Source organism: Sus scrofa, chromosome 7 (genome assembly GCF_000003025.6).
Source record: "Sus scrofa isolate TJ Tabasco breed Duroc chromosome 7, Sscrofa11.1, whole genome shotgun sequence".
Taxonomy (NCBI): domain Eukaryota; kingdom Metazoa; phylum Chordata; class Mammalia; order Artiodactyla; family Suidae; genus Sus; species Sus scrofa.
Window position 1 is genome coordinate 77,738,745 of NC_010449.5, and position 21,200 is coordinate 77,759,944.

At 40.3% G+C, this 21,200-nt stretch overlaps 1 protein-coding gene across 15 annotated transcripts in view; it reads left to right on the forward strand.

The window, feature by feature from the left end:
- Positions 1–21,200, forward strand: part of CHD8 (chromodomain helicase DNA binding protein 8) — a 60,673-nt gene that overhangs the window by 19,269 nt on the left and 20,204 nt on the right. For 11 of the 15 annotated variants that reach the window (XM_021099301.1, XM_021099294.1, XM_021099297.1 and 8 more), the window contains exons 2-11: positions 1,618–2,674; positions 3,532–3,903; positions 4,618–5,003; positions 6,241–6,355; positions 10,557–10,739; positions 10,820–10,888; positions 11,243–11,298; positions 11,835–11,952; positions 15,680–15,763; positions 19,372–19,509. In XM_021099301.1, coding sequence (XP_020954960.1) covers positions 1,832–2,674; positions 3,532–3,903; positions 4,618–5,003; positions 6,241–6,355; positions 10,557–10,739; positions 10,820–10,888; positions 11,243–11,298; positions 11,835–11,952; positions 15,680–15,763; positions 19,372–19,509 — 2,364 coding nt within the window. In that variant the 5' untranslated portion in view covers positions 1,618–1,831. The remainder of the gene's footprint in view (positions 1–1,617; positions 2,675–3,531; positions 3,904–4,617; positions 5,004–6,240; positions 6,356–10,556; positions 10,740–10,819; positions 10,889–11,242; positions 11,299–11,834; positions 11,953–15,679; positions 15,764–19,371; positions 19,510–21,200) is intronic. The other 4 variants (XM_021099302.1, XM_013978251.2, XM_013978252.2 and 1 more) reach the window with 2 other exon arrangements.

A 21,200-nucleotide genomic window follows, 5' to 3' on the forward strand; every position in this document is an offset into this window, starting at 1 on the left:
CTCATCCTAGAATCAGGGAATACCATTTAGTTTTGCTTAAGGGCTGAATGGTTCATTCCAGACACTGCAAGCAAATAGTTTAATTCATTAAATATTTTTTGGAGGAGCTACTGTGTATGCACTATCCTGCTGGTTCTTTAAGGATCCACAGATGAATAAGACATGATCCCTACCATGCAGGAACTCTTGTCTCTTGGGGAAACAGGAGCTGGGCCACCATGGAGGATTGTGCAGGGTGTGCATTGCACATGTTTATTATCATCGTAGATAATATGTTTAGTATGACAGTTTTCCAGCAGATGGCAGACAAGCATCTTGAGGAGGAGACAGCTTTTTATAATTTGCACAAAGGAACCATTTGGGCCTTCGGAGGAAATGGACCTGAGACTTATTTTAATCAATGTTGAATATCTAAAGTGCTTTAAATTAAAGTGCAGACAACACCTGGGTATTTAAAGAAGGTGAGGAAACCAAGTCATCACAAATGGCTCACCTTATGGAGAGGTTCAGGGCTCACCTTATGGAGTAGAAGACCTTTGAGGGTGGTAGAGATTTCAGCTGAAATATTTGGGAGGAAGGTGTGAGGATGTTCCAGGGAGAAGCTACAGCATAATAGGCAAAATCATGCAGATAGCAATGTCATTAAGGGAACTGTATTGTCTAGTTGGACTGGAATGTAGGGTAGGGTATATATAGGGAGTGATGGGAGTGAAAGTTGGGAATATAAACTGGAACTGGAACTAAATTGTAGGATTCTTTGAATCTCTTAGAAAGGAAGTTTTTGATCTTAAATATGAGAAAGTGCGGAGGGAACTTCATAACAGAAATACTGTGTATAGATTAATTGATAGGTTAACTAGAATAAAGTTTGTGAAACTTCCTGGGTAAAATTTTGGTTAATGGTGGCTATTTTTATCAGTAGTGAGTAAAAGTATCTAAAATACAAGGGAAACTTGTAAAATAGAGAAGTCTTTACCTATAGTCACTGAAGTATTGCTGGTATGCTGTTAAGTTCTGTCAACTTAAGAACCTGAAATAAAAGGTGAATAAATATTAAATTTTCTAATCTCTACTTAAGAATGATAATTGTAAAAAGAAGTGGACAGGAGTTACCATCATGGCTCAGCGGTAATGAACCCAACCAGGATCCATGAGGACGCGGGTTTGATCCCTGGCCTTGCTCAGTGGGTTAAGGATACAGCGTTGCTGTGAGCTGTGGTGTAGTTTGCAGACTCAGCTCAGACCCCACGTGGTTGTGGCCTGGATGGCGCTGCAACTCCAATTTGACCCCTAGACTGGGAACTTCCATATGCCACAAGTTCAGCCCTAAAAAAAAAAAAGAAATGGACAGAGACACCTGAGTGATCTTGACAGATAGAAGCTTCAAAGCTTGTAGGTGTAAGAGCCCCCAAAGGGAGTTAATTTCTTTTTTAATTTTAGTTTTGAAGCAGAAATATGGATGTTCTTTCTGTTGTGTCTCCATCCTCAGATGACCTTGCGTTTCCATCTTCTCTCATTATGTTGATGCTATTTTATATTAAGGGTAGTACCTAAGAAGGAGAACTTTTCCCTGAGATCACCTACTTTGCTTATTTGTCATTTGTCTTCCTACAACAGGAGTTCCACCATCTTCCTCTGAAGACCTAGCCATCTTGCTCTATGAAGGTCAGGACAATCTGACATGCACTTGTTTCTTGCCTCTTTATGTGAAGAGTAGTCCTCTTCCATTGTGTACATTTTTTTCTTAATAGGGGAGGGGAGGGGAGAGCCAGTACCCCCCCTCCCCTTCCCTCCCTAGACCTTGGGGAAGTACCCCCATTACTTTCCCAAGATGGCAGACCCCATCATGGATCTGTTTGATGACCCAAATTTATTTGGCCTGGACTCTCTGACTGATGACAGCTTCAATCAAGTCACGCAAGATCCTATTGAGGAAGCTCTTGGACTGCCAAGCTCTCTGGACTCCTTGGATCAGATGAACCAGGATGGTGGAGGTGGTGATGTGGGGAATTCATCAGCAAGTGACTTGGTCCCCCCACCAGAGGAAACAACCCCCACAGAACTTCCCAAAGAATCAGCAGCTCCAGCTCCAGAATCTTTAACCTTGCATGATTATACCACTCAGCCTGTCAGCCAAGAGCAGCCAGCCCAACCTGTCTTACAGACACCGACGCCAACATCAGGACTTTTGCAGGTCTCCAAGAGCCAGGAGATCTTGAGCCAAGGGAATCCTTTCATGGGTGTCTCTGCCACAGCTGTCTCCTCCAGTAGTGCTGGAGGGCAACCATCTCAGTCAGCCCCTAAGATTGTTATTCTTAAGGCCCCACCAAGCTCCTCAGTCACTGGTGCCCATGTGGCACAAATTCAGGCCCAAGGTATCACCAGCACAGCTCAGCCCCTCGTGGCAGGCACAGCCAATGGTGGAAAAGTCACTTTTACCAAAGTGCTAACCGGCACTCCCCTTCGACCTGGTGTTTCCATTGTCTCTGGTAATACAGTGTTGGCTGCCAAGGTCCCTGGGAACCAGGCTACTGTTCAGCGCATTGTCCAGCCCAGCCGACCAGTAAAGCAGCTGGTTCTACAGCCAGTTAAGGGTTCAGCTCCTGCTGGAAACCCTGGGGCCACAGGGCCCCCACTGAAGCCTGCAGTTACACTGACCTCTACACCTACCCAGGTGACTTGAGTGAAAGGGGGCGGTGAATTTTGGTTTAGTAGAGGGCCCAGCAACTGTGAGAGCAAACACAGGAGAGATGTCTCTAGGAAATCGTGTTTAAATTCTTTTTATCAGTAGTATTGACAGCCACATGTTTATTACTTACTAGAAGAAAGTAGTTAGTGTTAACATATTTTTTGAGCTCTTACTACATTTACACTGTGCCTAGCTGGTACTGAACAAGATAGACACAGTCCCTGTCGTTACAGAGCTCACAGTCTGCCAGGAAATTACAGACCTTAAATGAGAACTCACAATAAAGTATGATGTAAAGTTGTATGAGAAATGTAAGGATGCCATTGGAACAAAATGGTTTTTGAAAAATATATTTATATTTGCAAGACTTATGGAAGCTATGTATCTTTCCTCTGTTCTTATTATTAAGATCATCCTTCTGTGATTTTGCCCAGGAAAAGGCTAGTTTCTATTGTAAGAAAATTGAGGCTCTGGCCAGAAGAGTTTGAGGAGAGAAGAGGGCAGTATTCAGATAAGTAGGGCTGGTGGAGAGAAACTGTAAGAAGATAGATTTTAGTTCACTATAAAGACTTTATTCTAAGAGAGTTCCAAAAAATGGAATGACTGCCTTAGAGGATAGTGAGCCTCCCATCAGTTTTTCAAGACTAGGCTTGATACCCACTGGGCAGAGCTGTTACAGAAAAGATTTTTATCTGGACAGATAGGAGGATGAATAAACGAATTGTATTGTGTCTTCTGACCCCCAGTTTTTATTTCTAGGATAAGGAAAACTGGTGTAAATATTCAGAGGTCTACCATTCTTAATGTTGTACCTCTCTTGCAATTTCCTTTCTTTGCTCTAGGGTGAATCAAAACGCATCACGCTGGTCCTCCAGCAGCCACAGTCTGGAGGTCCCCAAGGACACCGGCATGTCGTGCTAGGGAGTCTACCAGGCAAGATAGTGTTACAGGGCAACCAGCTAGCAGCCCTGACTCAAGCCAAGAATGCCCAGGGGCAGCCTGCCAAAGTAGTAACTATCCAGCTGCAGGTGCAGCAGCCGCAGCAGAAAATCCAGATTGTACCACAGCCTCCATCATCACAGCCACAACCCCAGCAGCCACCCTCAACCCAGCCAGTGGCTCTCTCCTCTGTGCAACAGGCTCAGATAATGGGACCAGGACAGGGCCCAGGACAAAGACTTTCAGTACCACTCAAGGTGGTGCTGCAGCCACAGGTGAGACTTACAGAGTTAAGAAGGAAAACAAGTCTCTTAGTCCCTTGCTCTTACCCTCAGTGACCACTCATTGTTGAATGTGGGGCCAGTCTAGATTCCTACCTCTGAAATGAGATGCAGACTTTTATTTCTTTCACCCATGGAAATTTTGTTTTAATTATGTCATGAAAAGATTTGAGGGTTATTTTTGGGTTTAGAATAAGAGATGATTTGTCTAGTACTTGTTGAACTTTTCATTTACAATCTTTTCCTAATGTTCTCGTGAATAAAAATGACAAAATATCATCCTGCTTGAAAGATAAAGACTCTTAAAGGGTCAAATGATTATCATTCCTCTCGCCCCGAGGGAGATACAGGTAGGCCAAGAATAGATCTGAATTTTTTTCCTTTTAGCCTAGAGGCCAGTGTTGGCAATATTGTTTGAAATTTGGGGGGATTATAGAGATGGGTATTGACATTAGAAGCATGGCTAAAGGATATCGAAGGTTAATTTGACACAGATTTCTCGCCTTTTCTCATCCCCTTCCCACCATAAAACAGTTTTCTTCTTTTTTTTTTTCTTTAAATGTGTCTCTAGGTTCAGTAGGAGTTGGTCAGAGTTTGGTTCTTGAGTAATTAGAGAGTTAAAATTTCTAGCCTGCCTGCTTCAGAGCTCTTTTATTCAGGTCATTTCACTACAAGAATGTTGAAATTTTAGTGTCTTTATTTCTATAGGCCGGCTCTTCCCAAGGGGCATCTTCTGGGCTCTCTGTAGTTAAAGTTCTAAGTGCCAGTGAAGTGGCAGCTCTGTCCTCACCAGCAAGCTCTACCCCTCATACTGGGGGCAAGACGGGAATTGAAGAAAACCGTAGGCTGGAGCACCAGAAGAAACAAGAGAAAGCAAATCGGATTGTAGCAGAGGCCATTGCTAGGGCCCGTGCTCGGGGTGAACAGAATATACCTCGAGTCCTGAATGAGGATGAGTTGCCCAGTGTTCGGCCTGAGGAGGAGGGTGAAAAGAAACGCAGGAAGAAGAGCAGTGGGGAGAGGCTCAAAGAAGAAAAGCCAAAGAAGAGCAAAACATCTGGTACCTCCAAAACCAAGGGCAAGAGTAAGCTAAAGTGAGTACCAACGCTTTGCTATTTTGATAGGACATTTGAGGACAGTGAACTCATTTTAAAATTAGTGCAGAGAGGAACTATTAGTATTTAGCAGCTACATGGTTAGTGCACGGTGATCTGTTTATCATAGAAGATAATAAGGCCTTTCTTTTCTCTGTCCCAGGTGAGCACCAAGGCACAGGGAAGATAGCCAGGCTTGTGTTAGGGGTTACATTTAAAATCTGTGACTGTTTTTCTGTATTCTTCCTGATTTTCTATCACCGTAGTGTGAAAGAGACTTCTCACTACCTACCTCCCATCCACACCAGTAAAAGACCCCTGGTTCTTGGCATTTCGTCTGTGGACTGGAGAAGATTTCAGCAACCACTCTCAGCCTCAGACAGTTTTGACAGAGCCATGGCTTGCCACATAAATCTTCTCACAATTAAGTGTCTTTTCTTCCCTTTTTATGTCTTGTAGCTTCACTCCTTTCTCCCTAGCTCCTGCTTCCTAAGATTCATCAGGCTTTGTGGTGTAATTAAAATAATGCTTTCTATTTGTACAGGATTTTTTAGCTTTAAAAAACAAGTTTCAGGAGTTCCCATCGTGGCTCAGTGGTTAACGAATCCAACTAGGAACCATGAGGTTGCTGGTTCAATACCTGGCCTCGCTGAGTGGGTTAAGGATCTGGTGTTGCCGTGAGCTGTGGTGTAGGTCACAGACACGGCTCGGATCCCGAGTTGCTGTGGCTATGGCGTAGGCCGGCAGCTGTATCTCCGATTCCATCCCTAGCCTGGGAACCTCCATATGCCGTGGGTATGGCCCTAAAAAGCAAAAAAAAAAAAAAAGTGTCATATCTGTTATCTTACTCGATCCTCAACAACTAACTGTAAGGCCCAGTATTATCATCAGTGAGGAAACTGATGCCCAGCTAGTCACAGAACTGGAACTAAAATGAGGTCTTGTAATTCTTAGTCAGGAGTTCATTCTGTTATGTTACGCTGCTTTCCTTCTGGTATCTGTGAATACAGTGGTAGCGAAGATTTGTCAAACCTGATGTAAAGGTCAGCTGGTAGTTTGGAAACCCCAATATCTTCTTCATCTAAACACCTTGCTCGGTAGCTGTGTATCCCATAGACAGAAGGTCTAGAGACCTCTGTCTGGAAGCTTTGTATGTGATGGCTTACATTAATCATATTTTCTTACTCCTAAATTTTTCTTGCCTTCACTGTAACTAGATTTATTTTTTCCTTTTTAGCACCATCACTCCTGTGGTGGGTAAGAAGAGAAAGCGTAATACCTCATCTGATAATTCAGATGTGGAAGTCATGCCTGCACAATCACCCCGGGAAGATGAAGAAAGCAGCATTCAGGTAAACGGATCACTAAAGAACTTATTTAAAAATCATGTTTAATTCTGACAGATAAACCAGGAATAGATACTGAAAGATAATAAGCCTATGCCCATTTCAACAGTTTTTCTAAACCAGAGGTAGACCTAAAACGTAAAAGAGTTAAGAGCTGATCATGGTCATGTCTTTTAAATTTTAATTTTTTAAGCAAAAAGCATATAACTATAAAAAATAGCAATACCCATTTTATTAAAATCCAACAAATCGGAAATTGTTCTGTATGATTGTTATGACTATGTCAATACTTTGGTCGGTCGGTCTTTCTTTCTCTCTTTCTTTTTTTTTGTCTTTTTAGGCCCACACCTGTGGCATATGGAAGTTCCCAGGCTAGGGGTTGAATCAGAGGTACAGCCGCCAGCCTACACCACAGCCACTTGTGCTCTGAGCTGCATCTGAGACCTACACCACAGCTCACAGCAGTGTCAGATCTGTAATCCACTGAGGGAGGCCAGGGGTTGAACCCAAGTCCTCATCGATACTACTCGGGTTCATTACTGCTAAGCCACTATGGGAACTCCTGGTTTTTCTTTGACCTTCCCAGCTATCCCTCCTGCCCCACTTCTGCACTTCAGGTTCTCACTCTGAACTTGGTGCTTAAGGCACAATGTTTTAGCTACCTTTTGGAGATGAGTGACATTAGGGAGAGAATAAAAGAAGCTGGATCAGAAGAGCTTTAGTCCTCTGTCTCTGTTGCCTTATGGTACCATCTTACTTAGCTATGTCTAAATTCCTTATCTGAAAAAAAAATCCTTTTTTGGAAATGGAGGTTTACTAAATGAACCTCAAGTGCCTCACTAAGTATCAATACTTAAATGCCTCCCCTCTTCCTTAAAAACATCTGTACAGTTACAAACTGAGACTTGGGTTCCTCTGGGGAATATTATCATGTGAGAGTAGCCAAAACATTTTTGAAAAGGAAAATGAGGCAAAAACTAGATTTAACAGACATTAGATTATATTATGAAATAATAATTACTAAGAGTTTGGAATTAGAGAGGAAATAACAGATTAGTTAAAGCTGATAGAATCTAGAAATAGATGCAAACAGTTATGAGAATTTATTGTATAAGTTAAAAGACCATTAAATCAATAGAAAGAAAGCTTATTCAATAAATTAAGACAACTGACCACCCATTTAGGAAGAAATAAATAAACTGGGTTTTTTGCATTACTCTTTAAACAAAAACACATCCTAGTTTAATCAAAGATGTAAATGTAAAAATTGAAATCACGAACCTTTATAAAGCATAGGTGAGGTGGTTTTTTTTTTAAAGTAATTATCAAGTCAGATAGATCTTTCTCAGGAGGGTAGTAAAATGCAGAAGTCATAAAGGAAAATATTGGTATTTTTAACTATGTAAAAATTATGCATGTATAACAACCAAAAAAAATTTCCTAAACAGTGTAGTGGTTAAGACCACAGATTCTGGAGGAAGATTTCCTGGGTTCTCATCTTAACTACTAACATTGTCACTTCAGGCAAGTTTACTTAACCTATTGGTGTCTCAATTTCCTCATTGCTAAAATACAGATAATTATATCTACCAAGTAGGGTTGTTAGGAGGATTAAATGTAAACATTTACAAAGTACATAGAACAGTGCTTAGGTAAGACAGCATAGTAAGAGTTATGTATGTGCTTGTTAAAAAAATAAAAGGTTAAAATATTTGTTAAACAATCAAAACACAAACTGAAGGAGTATTTTTGTAATAAGAAATGCAGAGACTAGTACAATTTAAGAACTGGTGTATTAATTTACTAGGGTTGCCATAACAAAATACCATAGACTAGGTGGCTTAAACAATAGAGATTTATTTTCTCACAGATCTGAAGGCTAGAAGTTCAAGATCAAGAGGTCAGCAGGTCTGATTACCTCTGAGACTTCTCTTGGCCACCTTCTTACGGTGTCCCCACTTGGTCTTTCCTCAGTGTATATATCCCTGGTGTCTTTGCATGTGTCCAAATTTCCTCCTCTTTTAAAGAAATTGAATTACTGCCCACCCTAACTTAATCACCTCTTCAAAGGCCCTCTCTTCAAATACAATCACATTCTAAGGTACTAGGGATTAAGTTTTCAACATAAGAATCTGAGGAGATACACTGAAGTTGCTAACAATCGTGTGATCATCTCACAGCCCCCCAGTTCTCTTCCCCAGAGGTAACCTGTGTTACCATTTCTGTGTATCCTTCTGGAAATAATCTTTACTTTCATGAGCACTCTACATCCACTTAATTTAAGTTTTCCATATCTACTCTTCTGTACTATGCTCTTTCTCCAACAATATATCTTGGAGGTAGTTCTTTATCAGAAAATGAGTAGATTTTAACCCATTCTTCCTCCGACCCACTTTTTTTACTAGGAAAAATTTGAAATATACACCAAAGTAGAGAGATTATTATTTCATTAAGTCTGTTGTCCCGTTGTCCCAGAAAGCCCCCTTGTACCATTTTTCCAATGCGTTCACCATCCCCTCCCTACTGTCTCCCCATAGGCTACCATTTCTATTATCATGGATTAAACTTAACCTGTTCTAAACTTCATGTAAATGGGCCTCACTTTTTCAGCATAATGTTGTTCAGATTCATTCATGTTGTTGATGTATCTCAATAGTTCGTGTTTTTTTTTTTGAGAAATATTTTATTTTATGAACATACCACAATGTTTATCCATTCTCCTATTAGGTATTTGGGTTGTTTCCAGTGTGAGGCTGTTATGAGTAGGGTTGCAGTGAACAGTCTTGGTACAAGTACTTTGTAGATGTGCCTAAATCTCTATCTAAATCCCCAGGAGTTGATAGACTGTGGGGTAGTTAAACATATAACAATGTAACTTTATGAGAATCTGCCAGATTCCATAGTGATTGTCATTTTATACTTCCAGCAATGAGGGTTTAGTTCTTTATCTTCAATATTCAGTCTTTCAGTCTGCCCTGGTTTTTTTTTTTTTTTTTTTTTTTTTTTGTCGTTTTAGGGTCACATCTGTGGCACATGGAAGTTCCCAGGCTAGGGGCCCAATCAGTCTATGCCACAGCCACAACAACGCACGATCCGAGCCGCCGAGCCTCGTCTGTGACCTATACCACAGCCCATGGCAATACGGGATTGATCCTTAAACCACTGAGCAAGGCCAGGGATTGAACCCACATCCTCATGGATGGTAGTCAGGTTCGTTAACCACTGAGCCACTATGGGAACTCCTGCCCTGTTCTTAAATGGTTCTATAGTGTTCCATTTTTTGACTAGCCTAATTTGTTTTACCAATCTCTTATTGGTGGACATTAGGTTTTCTCTGGTCTTCTACTACCACAACTAATGTTTCCAAGATTTGTATATATGTGCAAATTTACCTGTAGGATAATATCTTTGAAGTAGAATTGTAGGATCAAAGGGTACTGGCAGATTTTCTTCTACGGCAGTTTTCTTTGTGCCAATATGTACTATCACCAGCAGCATATGTATTCCTGTTTTAAATATTTGATCAAACTTTCTGATTTTTGCCACTCTGTTAGGTGCAAAAAAAAGGTGTAATAGTTTAGTTTTCAGTTGTAATGATTTTATAATGAGTGTAAGCATGTTTTTACATTAAAAGCCATTTGTGTTTTTTTCTATGAATTGTGTATTTATCTTGTTTGCCTATATTTCTATTATATTGATTTTTTTTCTTGGTTATTCAGAAGTCCTTTTTATGCTTGGGAAATGTATCATGTGACATTTTTTATCTTTTTTGTAAAAACTTAAATCTTTTGATGTTTTTGTAAATTTGTTTCTTTCATGCTCTAGATGGCTAGTCATTTGTTTTCAATTCCATTTATAGAGTAATCCACTTTTTCCTCACTGATTACAAGTATTGTTTTTTTGTTTTGTTTTGTTTTTTGTCTTTTTAGGGCCACACCCACAGCATATGGAGGTTCCCAGGCTAGGGGCTACACCGCAGCCACAGCAACTCGGGATCCTAGCCGAATCTGTGATCTATACCACAGCTCACGGCAACGCCAGATCCTTAACCCATTGAGCTAGGCCAGGGATCGAACCCTCAACCTCATGGTTCCTAGTCAGGTTCGTTTCTGCTGCACCACAACGGGAACTCCATAGGCAAATAGTTTGAAAGGTTTTCTTTTTGAGAGACTTAAGCAGTTATTTTAACCCATTTTTGCATCCACAGAAGAGACGTTCAAACCGCCAAGTTAAGCGGAAAAAATATACAGAGGACCTGGATATAAAGATCACTGATGATGAAGAAGAAGAAGAAGTAGATGTAACTGGTCCAATCAAAACTGAGCCTATCCTCCCTGAGCCAGTGCAGGAACCAGATGGCGAGACTTTGCCTTCCATGCAATTCTTTGTGGTAAGCTGAGAACTAACGCAATTTGAGACCTTTGGCTTGCTGCTCACAATTCTGTTGACTGACTGCATCTTTTGCTATAGGAGAATCCCAGTGAAGAAGATGCAGCCATTGTAGACAAAGTGCTTTCTATGCGGATTGTGAAGAAGGAGGTGAGGCCTCTGATTTTAATGTTAGCCCATAATGCTACAGTCATAGGCTTTATGTAATAAGCACCTTTGGATGTCAGGCTCTATTGCTACAGTATAATTATATGAGATGGTGGAGAAAAGTTAGATAGAAAATAGGAATTGTCCTATTGCTTCTTCTTTTTGCTTATCTGTTTAAAATGGGTAAGGGCTTATTTTCTCCAGCTATCAGCCCTCTGGTATTGAGGTACCAGATTAGTTCTTTAATCCCTTAGTCATTAATATAATCTGTAAGGATTTGTATGAAGCCTTTCCATGTGTAGTTAAAATTCTCTTTGGCAAATAAGTTGCTAATAACTATCATTTTTTTCTTCTCAGCTTCCTTCTGGACAATATACTGAAGCAGAAGAATTCTTTGTCAAGTACAAGAACTAGTATGTGATCTGTGCCAAAAGCTTTTCACCCCAAATTCCACAGGGTTGTAAAAAGTTCTCCTGTATAGTCTATCCTGGGTGGGAATGTGTCCCTATTTTTTGTTGTTGTTGTTGTTGTTGTGGTTTTCTCTCCCAAATTGTTATTGTCAGTGAGAAAAATGTCTACTCAGGGCAAAGGAGAAGCTGAGGAATTAACATGATTCTTAATATTTGCTTGCAGGAAGAAGGGGGTAAGGGTGCTTCCCGATAAAACCCCTTGTGATCCTCTATACCTTAATTTAACATTAAGACCTTGCTACTCGGAGTATGTATGATCTGTGGAGTGGCAGAATTGGCATCATCTGGGTGCCTATTAGAAATGTGAACTTTCAAGCCCTCCCTAGGTCAGGTGGTTTGTATGCAAAATAAGTTTAAGAAGCACTGACCTAACAGACTCTCCTTACTGAAGCACATACTTGTTATGTCTGTACACCTCAAATACTAGCCTACCAATTTCCCTTTCTCACACCATGACTGGCTATTTTTATCCCCTTCAGCTCCTATCTGCACTGTGAATGGGCTACCATCTCTCAACTAGAGAAGGATAAGAGGATCCATCAAAAACTAAAGCGCTTCAAAACCAAAATGGCTCAGATGAGACACTTCTTCCATGAGGTAATTAGGAATAGATATTGCCTGTCATTTATTTAATAGAAGCATAAATTATTGGGATTATCAACCCTGATGTTTCTTCAAAAGGCTTATGGGCGTAAAGGCTTATGCTTTGTATATATGAGTATAAAGTTTTCATTTTGGTTGTTGGACTAGCCTTATAAGTTATAGGATATTTTGAAATCAAGTTGCTTGATATTCACAAAGTATTTTCAAAACAGATGATAAACTGACCTCTGGTCCACTTGAGGCATTCTTCTCCCTCTAGTGTCAGTCTTTAGCATTTGATAGTATCTGCAGACATCAGTAACCATATCATTAAGACAGAGCATTTATTATTGTCTCAAATTTCTTTCTTTCTTTCTTTTTAGGACCATACCTGCAGCATATGGAAGTTCCCTGGCTAGGGGTCGAATAGGAGCTACAGCTGCCAGCCTATGCCACAGCCAAAGCAATGCCAGATCTAAGCTGTAGGCAATTTACACCACAGCTTACGGCAACACTGGATCCCAAACCCACTGAGCAAGGCCTGAGGTCAGACATGCATGCTCATGGATACTAGTTGGATTTGTTTCCACTGAGCCATGATGGGAACTCCTTCAGATTTCTAATTCAGCATAACTAGAAATAGCTTTAAGGAGCTTTAATATCCCACATCCAGTGTTACTACTACTAGTTAAATGCTAGAGCATTTGTAAAGGTCTCTTGAGCCATATTTTAGCTCTCCATTTTGCTTTGAAAGCTTTGTATACATATCTCTTTGCCAAAATGGGATTTTTCATTTTTATTCAATATGTAGTACCAACTGCCTTGAGAAGAATTCTTTTTCATAACTTCTTAAGACCTACAGTGGGAAAGGTCTATAAGAAAGATTGAAAGAAGGAATAATGTATAGCTTTAGTGGAGGAAAAAAAAAAAAAAAGAGTTGTGGCCAAACCATCAGGTTTGCCAATTAATGAATTATTTTCCACATCACTTGGAGAAACCAAGCAGGATGATGTAGGTTTTATAATTTTTTTATATTAAAATAATAATTGGGGTTTTTGTCCATGTCTCTTAAAGCCTAATTTGTGAAATGTACAATGAAACTATAATCCCATCTCAGCTGGTATTAGCTGGTATAATTTGTGACCATTGAGCCAAGCTCTACTAAGTAGTATGCCAATCAGATATGCCTTTATAGGTATATAACCAAATCATTCATTTATTTATTCATTGTTTATTATGTGCTAGTCACTATGTAAAAAAACCATACATGGTCTGTGTTCTTATGTAGCTCACTGTCTAATGGAGAAAGAGAGATTTAAAAATAATTCAAATTGTGATAAGTGCCAGGAAAGAAAGAGCCCAAGCAGACCAAAAAAAAAAGGCTGTTTTGGATAATTAGGCAAGACTTCTCTGAGAATTGAATTATGAATAGGAATTAGGAAGGCCATAAACATGTGTAAATTGTATCCCTGGCATGGGAAATACCATATATGAAGGCCCTGAGACAGGCCAAGGAACTGAAAGGACAGTATGATTGATGTATGATAGTGAATGGTCCAAAATGAGTTCAGAAATTTAGGCAAGCAGCTGCTTATAGGCCTTTTAGTTTTGTTTTTATTCTAATTGCAAAGGTGGGGGAAGCCATTGGATTATTTAAAACAGGTCAAAGACATAATCCAATTTTCACTTTTAAAAGATCATCTAGACTTTGGAGAATGGGTTGGAGAATCAGGTAAACCTGAAAGTAGCATGAGCAGTAAGGAGGCAGTTGAAGTTTTCTAGATGAGAAATTATTATAGCTTATAGTAGAGTGATTTCAGTGGTTAGAATGGATAGATTTGAATTTATTTTTAAGTAGAATTGACAGGGTTTGGTGTAATCGTTTATATAGACAAGTTTTTGGCTTGAGCCAAGTGGCTTGAGGTAGGGTCATTTATTACAGGATGGAAGATTTTAGAAGCAACTGATTTTGGGGAAATCATGGTTTTAGTTAAGACTGTGTTAAGCGTAAAATTCCATAACACATCTAGTAAGGAGATTGATACACAAATCTGGATTTTTTAGGTTGCAGTTAAAATTTGGAATGTATCAACATATACAGAGTAGAATACCTGTCGTGGTTCAGCAGTAACAAACCTAACCAATATCCATGAGGGTGAGGGTTCGATTCCTGGCCTTGCTTAGTGGGTTAAGGATCCGGAGTTACCCTGAGCTGTGGAGTAGGTTGCAAATGGGGCTCAGATCCCATGTTGTTGTGGCTGTGCCGTAGACTGGCAGCTGGAGCTCCGATTTGACCCCTAGCCTGGACACTTCCATATGCTGCAGGTGCCTTTTGTCTTTGTCCTAAAAAGACAAAAAAAAAAAAAAAAAAGAAAAAGAAAAAAATATATACATAGTTATTAAAGCTTTAATAATGAATAGAGTCACATGGGGGAAGGTTGTTCTTTACTTTCTAGTACTTCTCTACTTTTTAGAAGTTCTTTCTGTAAGAGAAAGGATGTAAGCCCACAACAAAGCCTTAGCATTTCTGACAAACTAGAGGACAAGGTGGAGAAGGAACTGTATGCCAGAGTGGTAGGAAAAAGATAAGTCACAAAAATCAGGGGGAATAGTGACTTAAGGAAGAGTTTTTTTCCTTAAGGCTTCTTTGAGATCTTTCTTCGGAGCGTTTGGTTGCTTATGTTGGGATACCCAAAAATTGGAAACCCAGTGACTTAGAAGAAAAAAGAACCAATGAAAGTGACAGAGAATTGGCCAAAACAAAAAACGAAACGAGTATAAAAGCTACTGAAGAGAATATGGTGTCTCAGAAAAGCCAAAGGAAGAGATTGCTTTGGGGAGAGAATGATGCATTGGTGAATACTTTGTAGAGGTAAATTGAGGCAAATACAGAAATATTACCATTATAGCAGTTTGGATGTCATTAATGACCTTGACAAGAGCAGTTTCATTGTGTGATGGGAGTAGAGAGAAGAGTGGAATGGGTGGATAAGTGAGTGAAGGAAGTGAAGAGATGGAGATAACTGTGTAATTAACACTCTTGGGGAAAGTTTGGGTTTGAAGCAGGACAGAAGAATAGTTCGAGGGGCGTGTAGGGTCAAGGGAGGTTGTCTTAAGATGTGAAATAGTAGAGTATGTTTCTTTGTTATGGGGATGTACCAGTAGAGAGGGATTCCTGAGAAGGCAAGAAGGAATGGAATCCAAAGCATATATGGGGAGAATGGCCTCTATTAGGGACAAGTGACACTTCATTTGGTAACAAGCAAAAGGATGAGTGAAGATAGGTAAGTGTGTAGGAATTGGTATTGTGGAAATGAGAAACTCCCTTCTTTTTTCTTTTTTCTTTCTTTTTTTTTTTGTCATTTCAGCGCCACACCTGTGGCATATGGAGGTTCCCAGGTTATGGGTCTAATTGGAGCTATAGCCACTGGCCTACACCACAGCCACAGCAACTCGGGATCCGAGCCGTGTCTGCAACCTACACCACAGCTCATGGCAACGGGATCCTTAACCCACTGAGCAAGGCCAGGGATTGAACATGTAACCTTATGGTTCCTCGTCAGATTCATTTCCACTGCGCTACGACGGGAACTCCTTTTTTTTTTTTTTTTTTTTTTTTCGGCCCCTTCTTTTTTCGTAATAAATTTTGAAGTATAGTTATCAGCTAAAGGTGGGATGGAGGAGTGGGTTTCCTGAGCAGTGATCTTTTGGTCTTAAATTGTTTGGTTTCATAATTCACTAGGATGAAGAGCCCTTCAACCCGGATTATGTAGAGGTGGACAGGATATTGGATGAGTCTCACAGTATTGACAAGGACAATGGGGAGGTGAGTTGGGGCATGGAGGAAAGCGAGAGGCTGCTTAAAGATTTCTGCTTGTCTGCTTGCTCATCCTTTATTTTCCAGATATGGCTGAAAAAATCCCTTGGACTGAAAAGGTACTTTCAAATTTTTTTGAGGGATCCTTAGAATGATATTGGGAAGGTAACAGAGTAGAGAGAGAAGTTAAAAGGAAAGATTCCCATAAAGTCAGACATCTGGGAGTTATGTTTACAAGGACTCAATTCACCGTGGTTTCATTTTCTTTCAGATTTTTTTATGGGAGACCCTTGACATTCAGCTGGGGGTGAGAGGTGGGGATGAGAAAGAGGTACTTTACAACCAAATCTGTGGATATAAAAATACTTGTATAGACTCACAGCTTTCTCCTTGTTATTGCAGAGAATTATTTGTTTCCTGAACTTACCATCAGTTAAAAACATTTCATTTGTCACTAAAACAAATATACTCCGTTTGAATCAGTATTTTTAAACAAATTTTGGCATCCTCCTCCTACAGATTCAGATTTAGTCAGTCTAGGGTGAGACCTAGAGGTCTGTATTTTCAAGTTGGTTCTCCAAAGGAGTTCTCATGCATAGCTTGATTTGGGAACCACAGCACTAAAGTTTTCTTAGATTGGGGAGCAGATTTTAAATATGCTGACACACTTGGAATCTCCTGGTGGCTCAGCAGGTTAGGGATCTGGTATTGTCACTGATGGGGCTTGGGTCCTGCTGTGGCGCAGTTTCGATCCCTGGCCTGGGAACTTCCATGTGCTGAAGGTGCAGCTCTCCCCAAAATTCCAAGTTTATTTTTATAAGTCTTCAGGGTTAGTCACATAGAACCTCAGATATCCAAGGCCTGTTACAATTCAGTGTCTTCAATTCCGAACAAGCATGCTTCAGATAACAAATATTCTGCTTTTGGGTTAGGAGTTAGTTTGTTGTTCATTTGTGGGAGGTGAGTTTTTAGGACAGATTGGTTTCTGTTAAATTATTCTCATTACTTTCAGAATCTCAGCTTTTCCAGCCTTGAAAATCTTACACACTCTATCACTATACCTACATCTTCACTTTCCAAAACTAATTGGGCTTTGATTAGGCCCCTCTGGAATGTATTGCAACTGGAGTGGCAGATTAAAATATTTTAGTACCTTGGTATTTAATTTATACTCTGTCTATTGAATAAAAAACATTCTGTGTACCCATTTTCCCCCTCTCCAAAATGAATTTAATTTGTCATCTTTTTTGCATTATGCAGTAGTGAAATAAATATTATACAAAAATTAAAGCCCTTGGAAAACTAAATTATGGTGCTGGAAATGTGTGATCTGGACAAAGGTCCTTACATAGAAAATGATCTGAGTCACTACAATAAAAGGTGAAAGAGAAACTAGAATAGTTTTAGAGTCCTTGATCTGCAACTATGTTGGCGACACTTATATCTCCACACTTTTTGCTGGCTATTTTAAGTGGTTTTCTGTGAATTGATAGAGATTTTTGTTGGTTACGCTAGGTCCAGCCTAAGTCACCTTCTTTTTTTTTTGGCCGCGCCTGTGACATGTGGAAGTTCCTGGGGTCAGGGATTAAACCTGCACCATAGCTGCGGCAACACTGGATCCTTAACCTGCTGCACAAGGGAACTTCCAAATCTAAGTCTTATAACCCAAAAATGGAAATACAGTCAGTACAATGATCATCTTGAGTGGTGAGAATAGGATCCACTTTACCATTGCTCATTGCCCCATCCCCTGCACTAGAATGTCTGTATAGAGCATAGCATTGTAGTGGAAGCTTCAGCATTTCCCCTTCTTCTTCACTCTTGCTTTTCTTCAGTGTACTTATCTCTTGACTTCCTGGGGCTCACCAGGAAATCTCTTTACCACCATACATTTCAAATAGCATCTGTGTTCAGAGCTCCAGGAGCTCAGAAGTCCAGTGATTTCAGCCCTCCTCTGCTCCTATGGATTTAACCTATTCCACGCTTCTAAAAGTAGTGTGTGGAAGTTCCTTTGTGGCGCAGTGGGTTAAGGATCCGTTATTTCCACAGCTGCGGTGCAGGCCACAATTGTGGTGCAGGTTTGATCCTTGGCCCAGGAACTTCCACATGCCGTGAGCACACAAAAAAATGAATAAATAAAAATAAAAGTGGTGTGGTTTCCACCGAATCAGATTTGGTGCCCAGAGAATAGTATGTATCAGGGCCACCATATCTTCTAAGTTCAGCCTAATGCAACACAATGCAGGATTCTGCCCTCCCCTCCCCCCACCATATTTTATTGGTTGATGAGCCTAACGTTTTAAGTTCTAGAGATTGTTGGGTAGAAATTTCACTTACAGATTCTGATAAATTGCCTAGAAGCATGATCAAAGCTGCAATAGTACAGTGCATCAGCATATGAGCCTGTGGCTTGTGTTTTCAGCCTGACTTTTTCAGCACCTTTTTAGGTACTGACAATCTGTGATCTAATTTTTTTTGTTTTTTTTTGGTCTTTTTGCCTTCTCTAGGGCTGTACCCGAGGCATATGGAGCTTCCCAGGCTAGGGGTCTAATTGGAGCTAATTGGAGCTGTAGCCTTTGGCCTACGCCACAGCCGCAGCAACCGGGGATCCGAGCCACGTTTGCAACCTACACCAAAGCTCATGGCAATGCCCGACCCTTAACCCACTGAGCAAGGCCAGGGATTGAACCCGCAACCTCATGGTTCCTAGTCAGATTCATTAACCACTTAGCCATGATGGGAAGTCCTGTGATCTGATTCTTAAGTTAAATTCTTTTTTTTTAGGGCTGTACCCACGGCATGTGGAAGTTCCCAGGCTAGGGGTTGAATCAAAGCTATAGCTGCTGGCCTATGCCACAGCAACTGCAATGAGGGATCCCAGCCATGTCTGCGACCTACACTATATAGCACATGAAAATTCCAGATCCTTAACCCACTGAGCGAGGCCAGGGATCGAACCCATATCCTCCCGGTTCCTAGTTGGGTTCGTTTCCACTGCGCCACAACGGGAACTCCCTTAAGTTAAATTCTTATCCTTTTTTTTTTTTGTCTTTTTTTGGGGGAGCTGCACCTGTGGCATATGCAAGTTCCCAGGCTAGGGGTGGAATTGGAGCTACAGCTACTGGCCTACACCATAGCAACGCAGGATCCAAGCCGAGTCTGACCTACACCACAGCTCATGGCGACACAGGATCCTTAACCCACTGAGTGAGGCCAGGGACTGAACCTGAGTCCTCATTGATAGTAGTCAGGTTCATTAACCACTGAGCCATGATGGGAACTCCTTTTTTTTTTTTTTAATTTTTTTTGTCTTTTTAGGGCTGCACATGTGGCATATGGAAGTTCCCAGACTAGGGGTCAAATCAGAACTCTAGCTGCCGGCCTACACCACAGCCACGGCAACATGGGGTCTGAGCCACATCTGCAACCTACAGCCCAGCTCAGGGCAATTCCAGATCCTTAACCTGCTGAGGGATTGAAGGCAAGGGATTGAACCCACATCTTCATGGATACTAGTCAAGTTCTTTATCATTAAGCCTCAATGTGAACTCCCAAATTCTTATCTTTTAATCAGCAGAGAACACAGTTTATTAAAGTTTTGGCTTCTTCTCCTCCAGCCTGTAATTTACTACCTGGTGAAATGGTGCTCTCTGCCTTATGAGGATAGTACATGGGAGTTAAAAGAAGACGTTGATGAAGGCAAGATTCGAGAATTTAAACGGATCCAGTCAAGGCACCCAGAACTCAAAAGGGTGGTAAGTACATTTGCGTTTAGAGTATGAAGTCCATATAGGCAGTGGTTTAATTTTTCTCTTACAGAGTTTATGTTGTGGTTTTAGCTTTTTAATATGGAAATTTTCAAACATTTGTAAAAGTTGAAGAAATGGTATAATGTACCCATCCCTTAATTTTAACAATGAATACACAGCCAATCTTGTTTTATATATTTCTCTAACTACTCATCTCCCTGTTTTCCAGATTATTTTAAAGCAAATCCCAGATTCCTTTATTTTATCTAAAATTTCAGTGTTATGTCTAAAAGATAAATACCATTATTACACTTAAAAAATTTAACCATCCCTAAATATCATCAGATATCCAGTCACTACATATATTTCCCTGATTATCTTCTAACTTTTGTTAAATTGTTTGAATTCTAAATAAGGCCCATATATTGCTGTTGGTTAAGATAATTTCAAATCTTTCTTAACTGTAGTTCCCCCTTTGCAATTTTCTCTTAAAGAAACCATGTGGATTGTTCCCTAGGGTTTTCCGTAATCTGAGGTTTACCAGTTATGTCCCCCTAAATACCTTCTCTGTCCCTTATATTTCACATAAATAGTTAGATATATAGAGAGCAGTGCTGTCTGTTAGAACTTTTTAGAACTGTGCTGTTCAATACAGTAGCCACTAGCCACGTTTCAAATGCTCAATAGTCACATGTGGCTAGTGACAGATTAAAACATTTTCTGTCATTGTAGACAGTTCTAGTAGATAGCACTGTTTTAAAGCACCTTTTAAAGGCTTGATGAGGCAGGGGAGGAAGGCCACTAAATCTACTTTATAGATGCTTCTGTTAGGGTGTCTTTTATGATCTTTGCAATTTTTGTTCATTGCTGACATCCATTCTCTAAGGATCTTTTTTTTTTTTTTTTTTTTTTTTTTTTTTTTTTTTTTTTTTTTTTTGCTTTTTGGGGCCCCAGGTGCAGCATATGGAAGTTGCCAGGCTAGGGGTTGAATCAGAGCTGCAACTACCAGCCTCCACCACAGCAACACAGAATCCAAACCATGTCTGCAACCTCTACCACAGCTCACGGGAATATCAGATATGTAACCCACTGAGCAAGGCCACGGATCAAACCCACATCCTCATGGATACTAATTGGGTTTGTTACTGCTGAGCCACAATGAGAACTCCCTCTTTAAGGATTTAAAAATGATTATTCTACCATTTCTTCATTTATTAGCCATATTGTTCTATAAATTGAAATATGTCTTACTTACTATTTGATTACCCTGATGTACAGACAGTATAAGAATGGAGGATAATGGGAGTTTCCATCCTGGCTCAGCAGTAACAAACCCAGCTAGTATCCATTAGGACATGGGTTCAGTCCCTGGCCGCCTCGCCCAGTGGGGTAAGGATCCATTTTTGTCATGAGCTGTGTGGCATAGGTTGCAGACACAGCTCGGATCCTGCATTACTGTGACTGTAGTGTAGGCTTGACAGCTACAGCTTTGATTTGACCCCTAGCCTGGGAAGTTCCATATGCCTTGGCTGCAGCCCTAAAAATACTAAAAAAAAGGGGGGGGGTTTCAAAGAATGGAGGATAAATGCTTTATTTATTTATCTTTTCCTTCATTTCTCAGTTTAAAAATAAAGTACTTCCCTGGCATTCTCTGGAAGTGATCAGTGGGTTTTTCATCTTCCTTTTTTCTTTTTTAA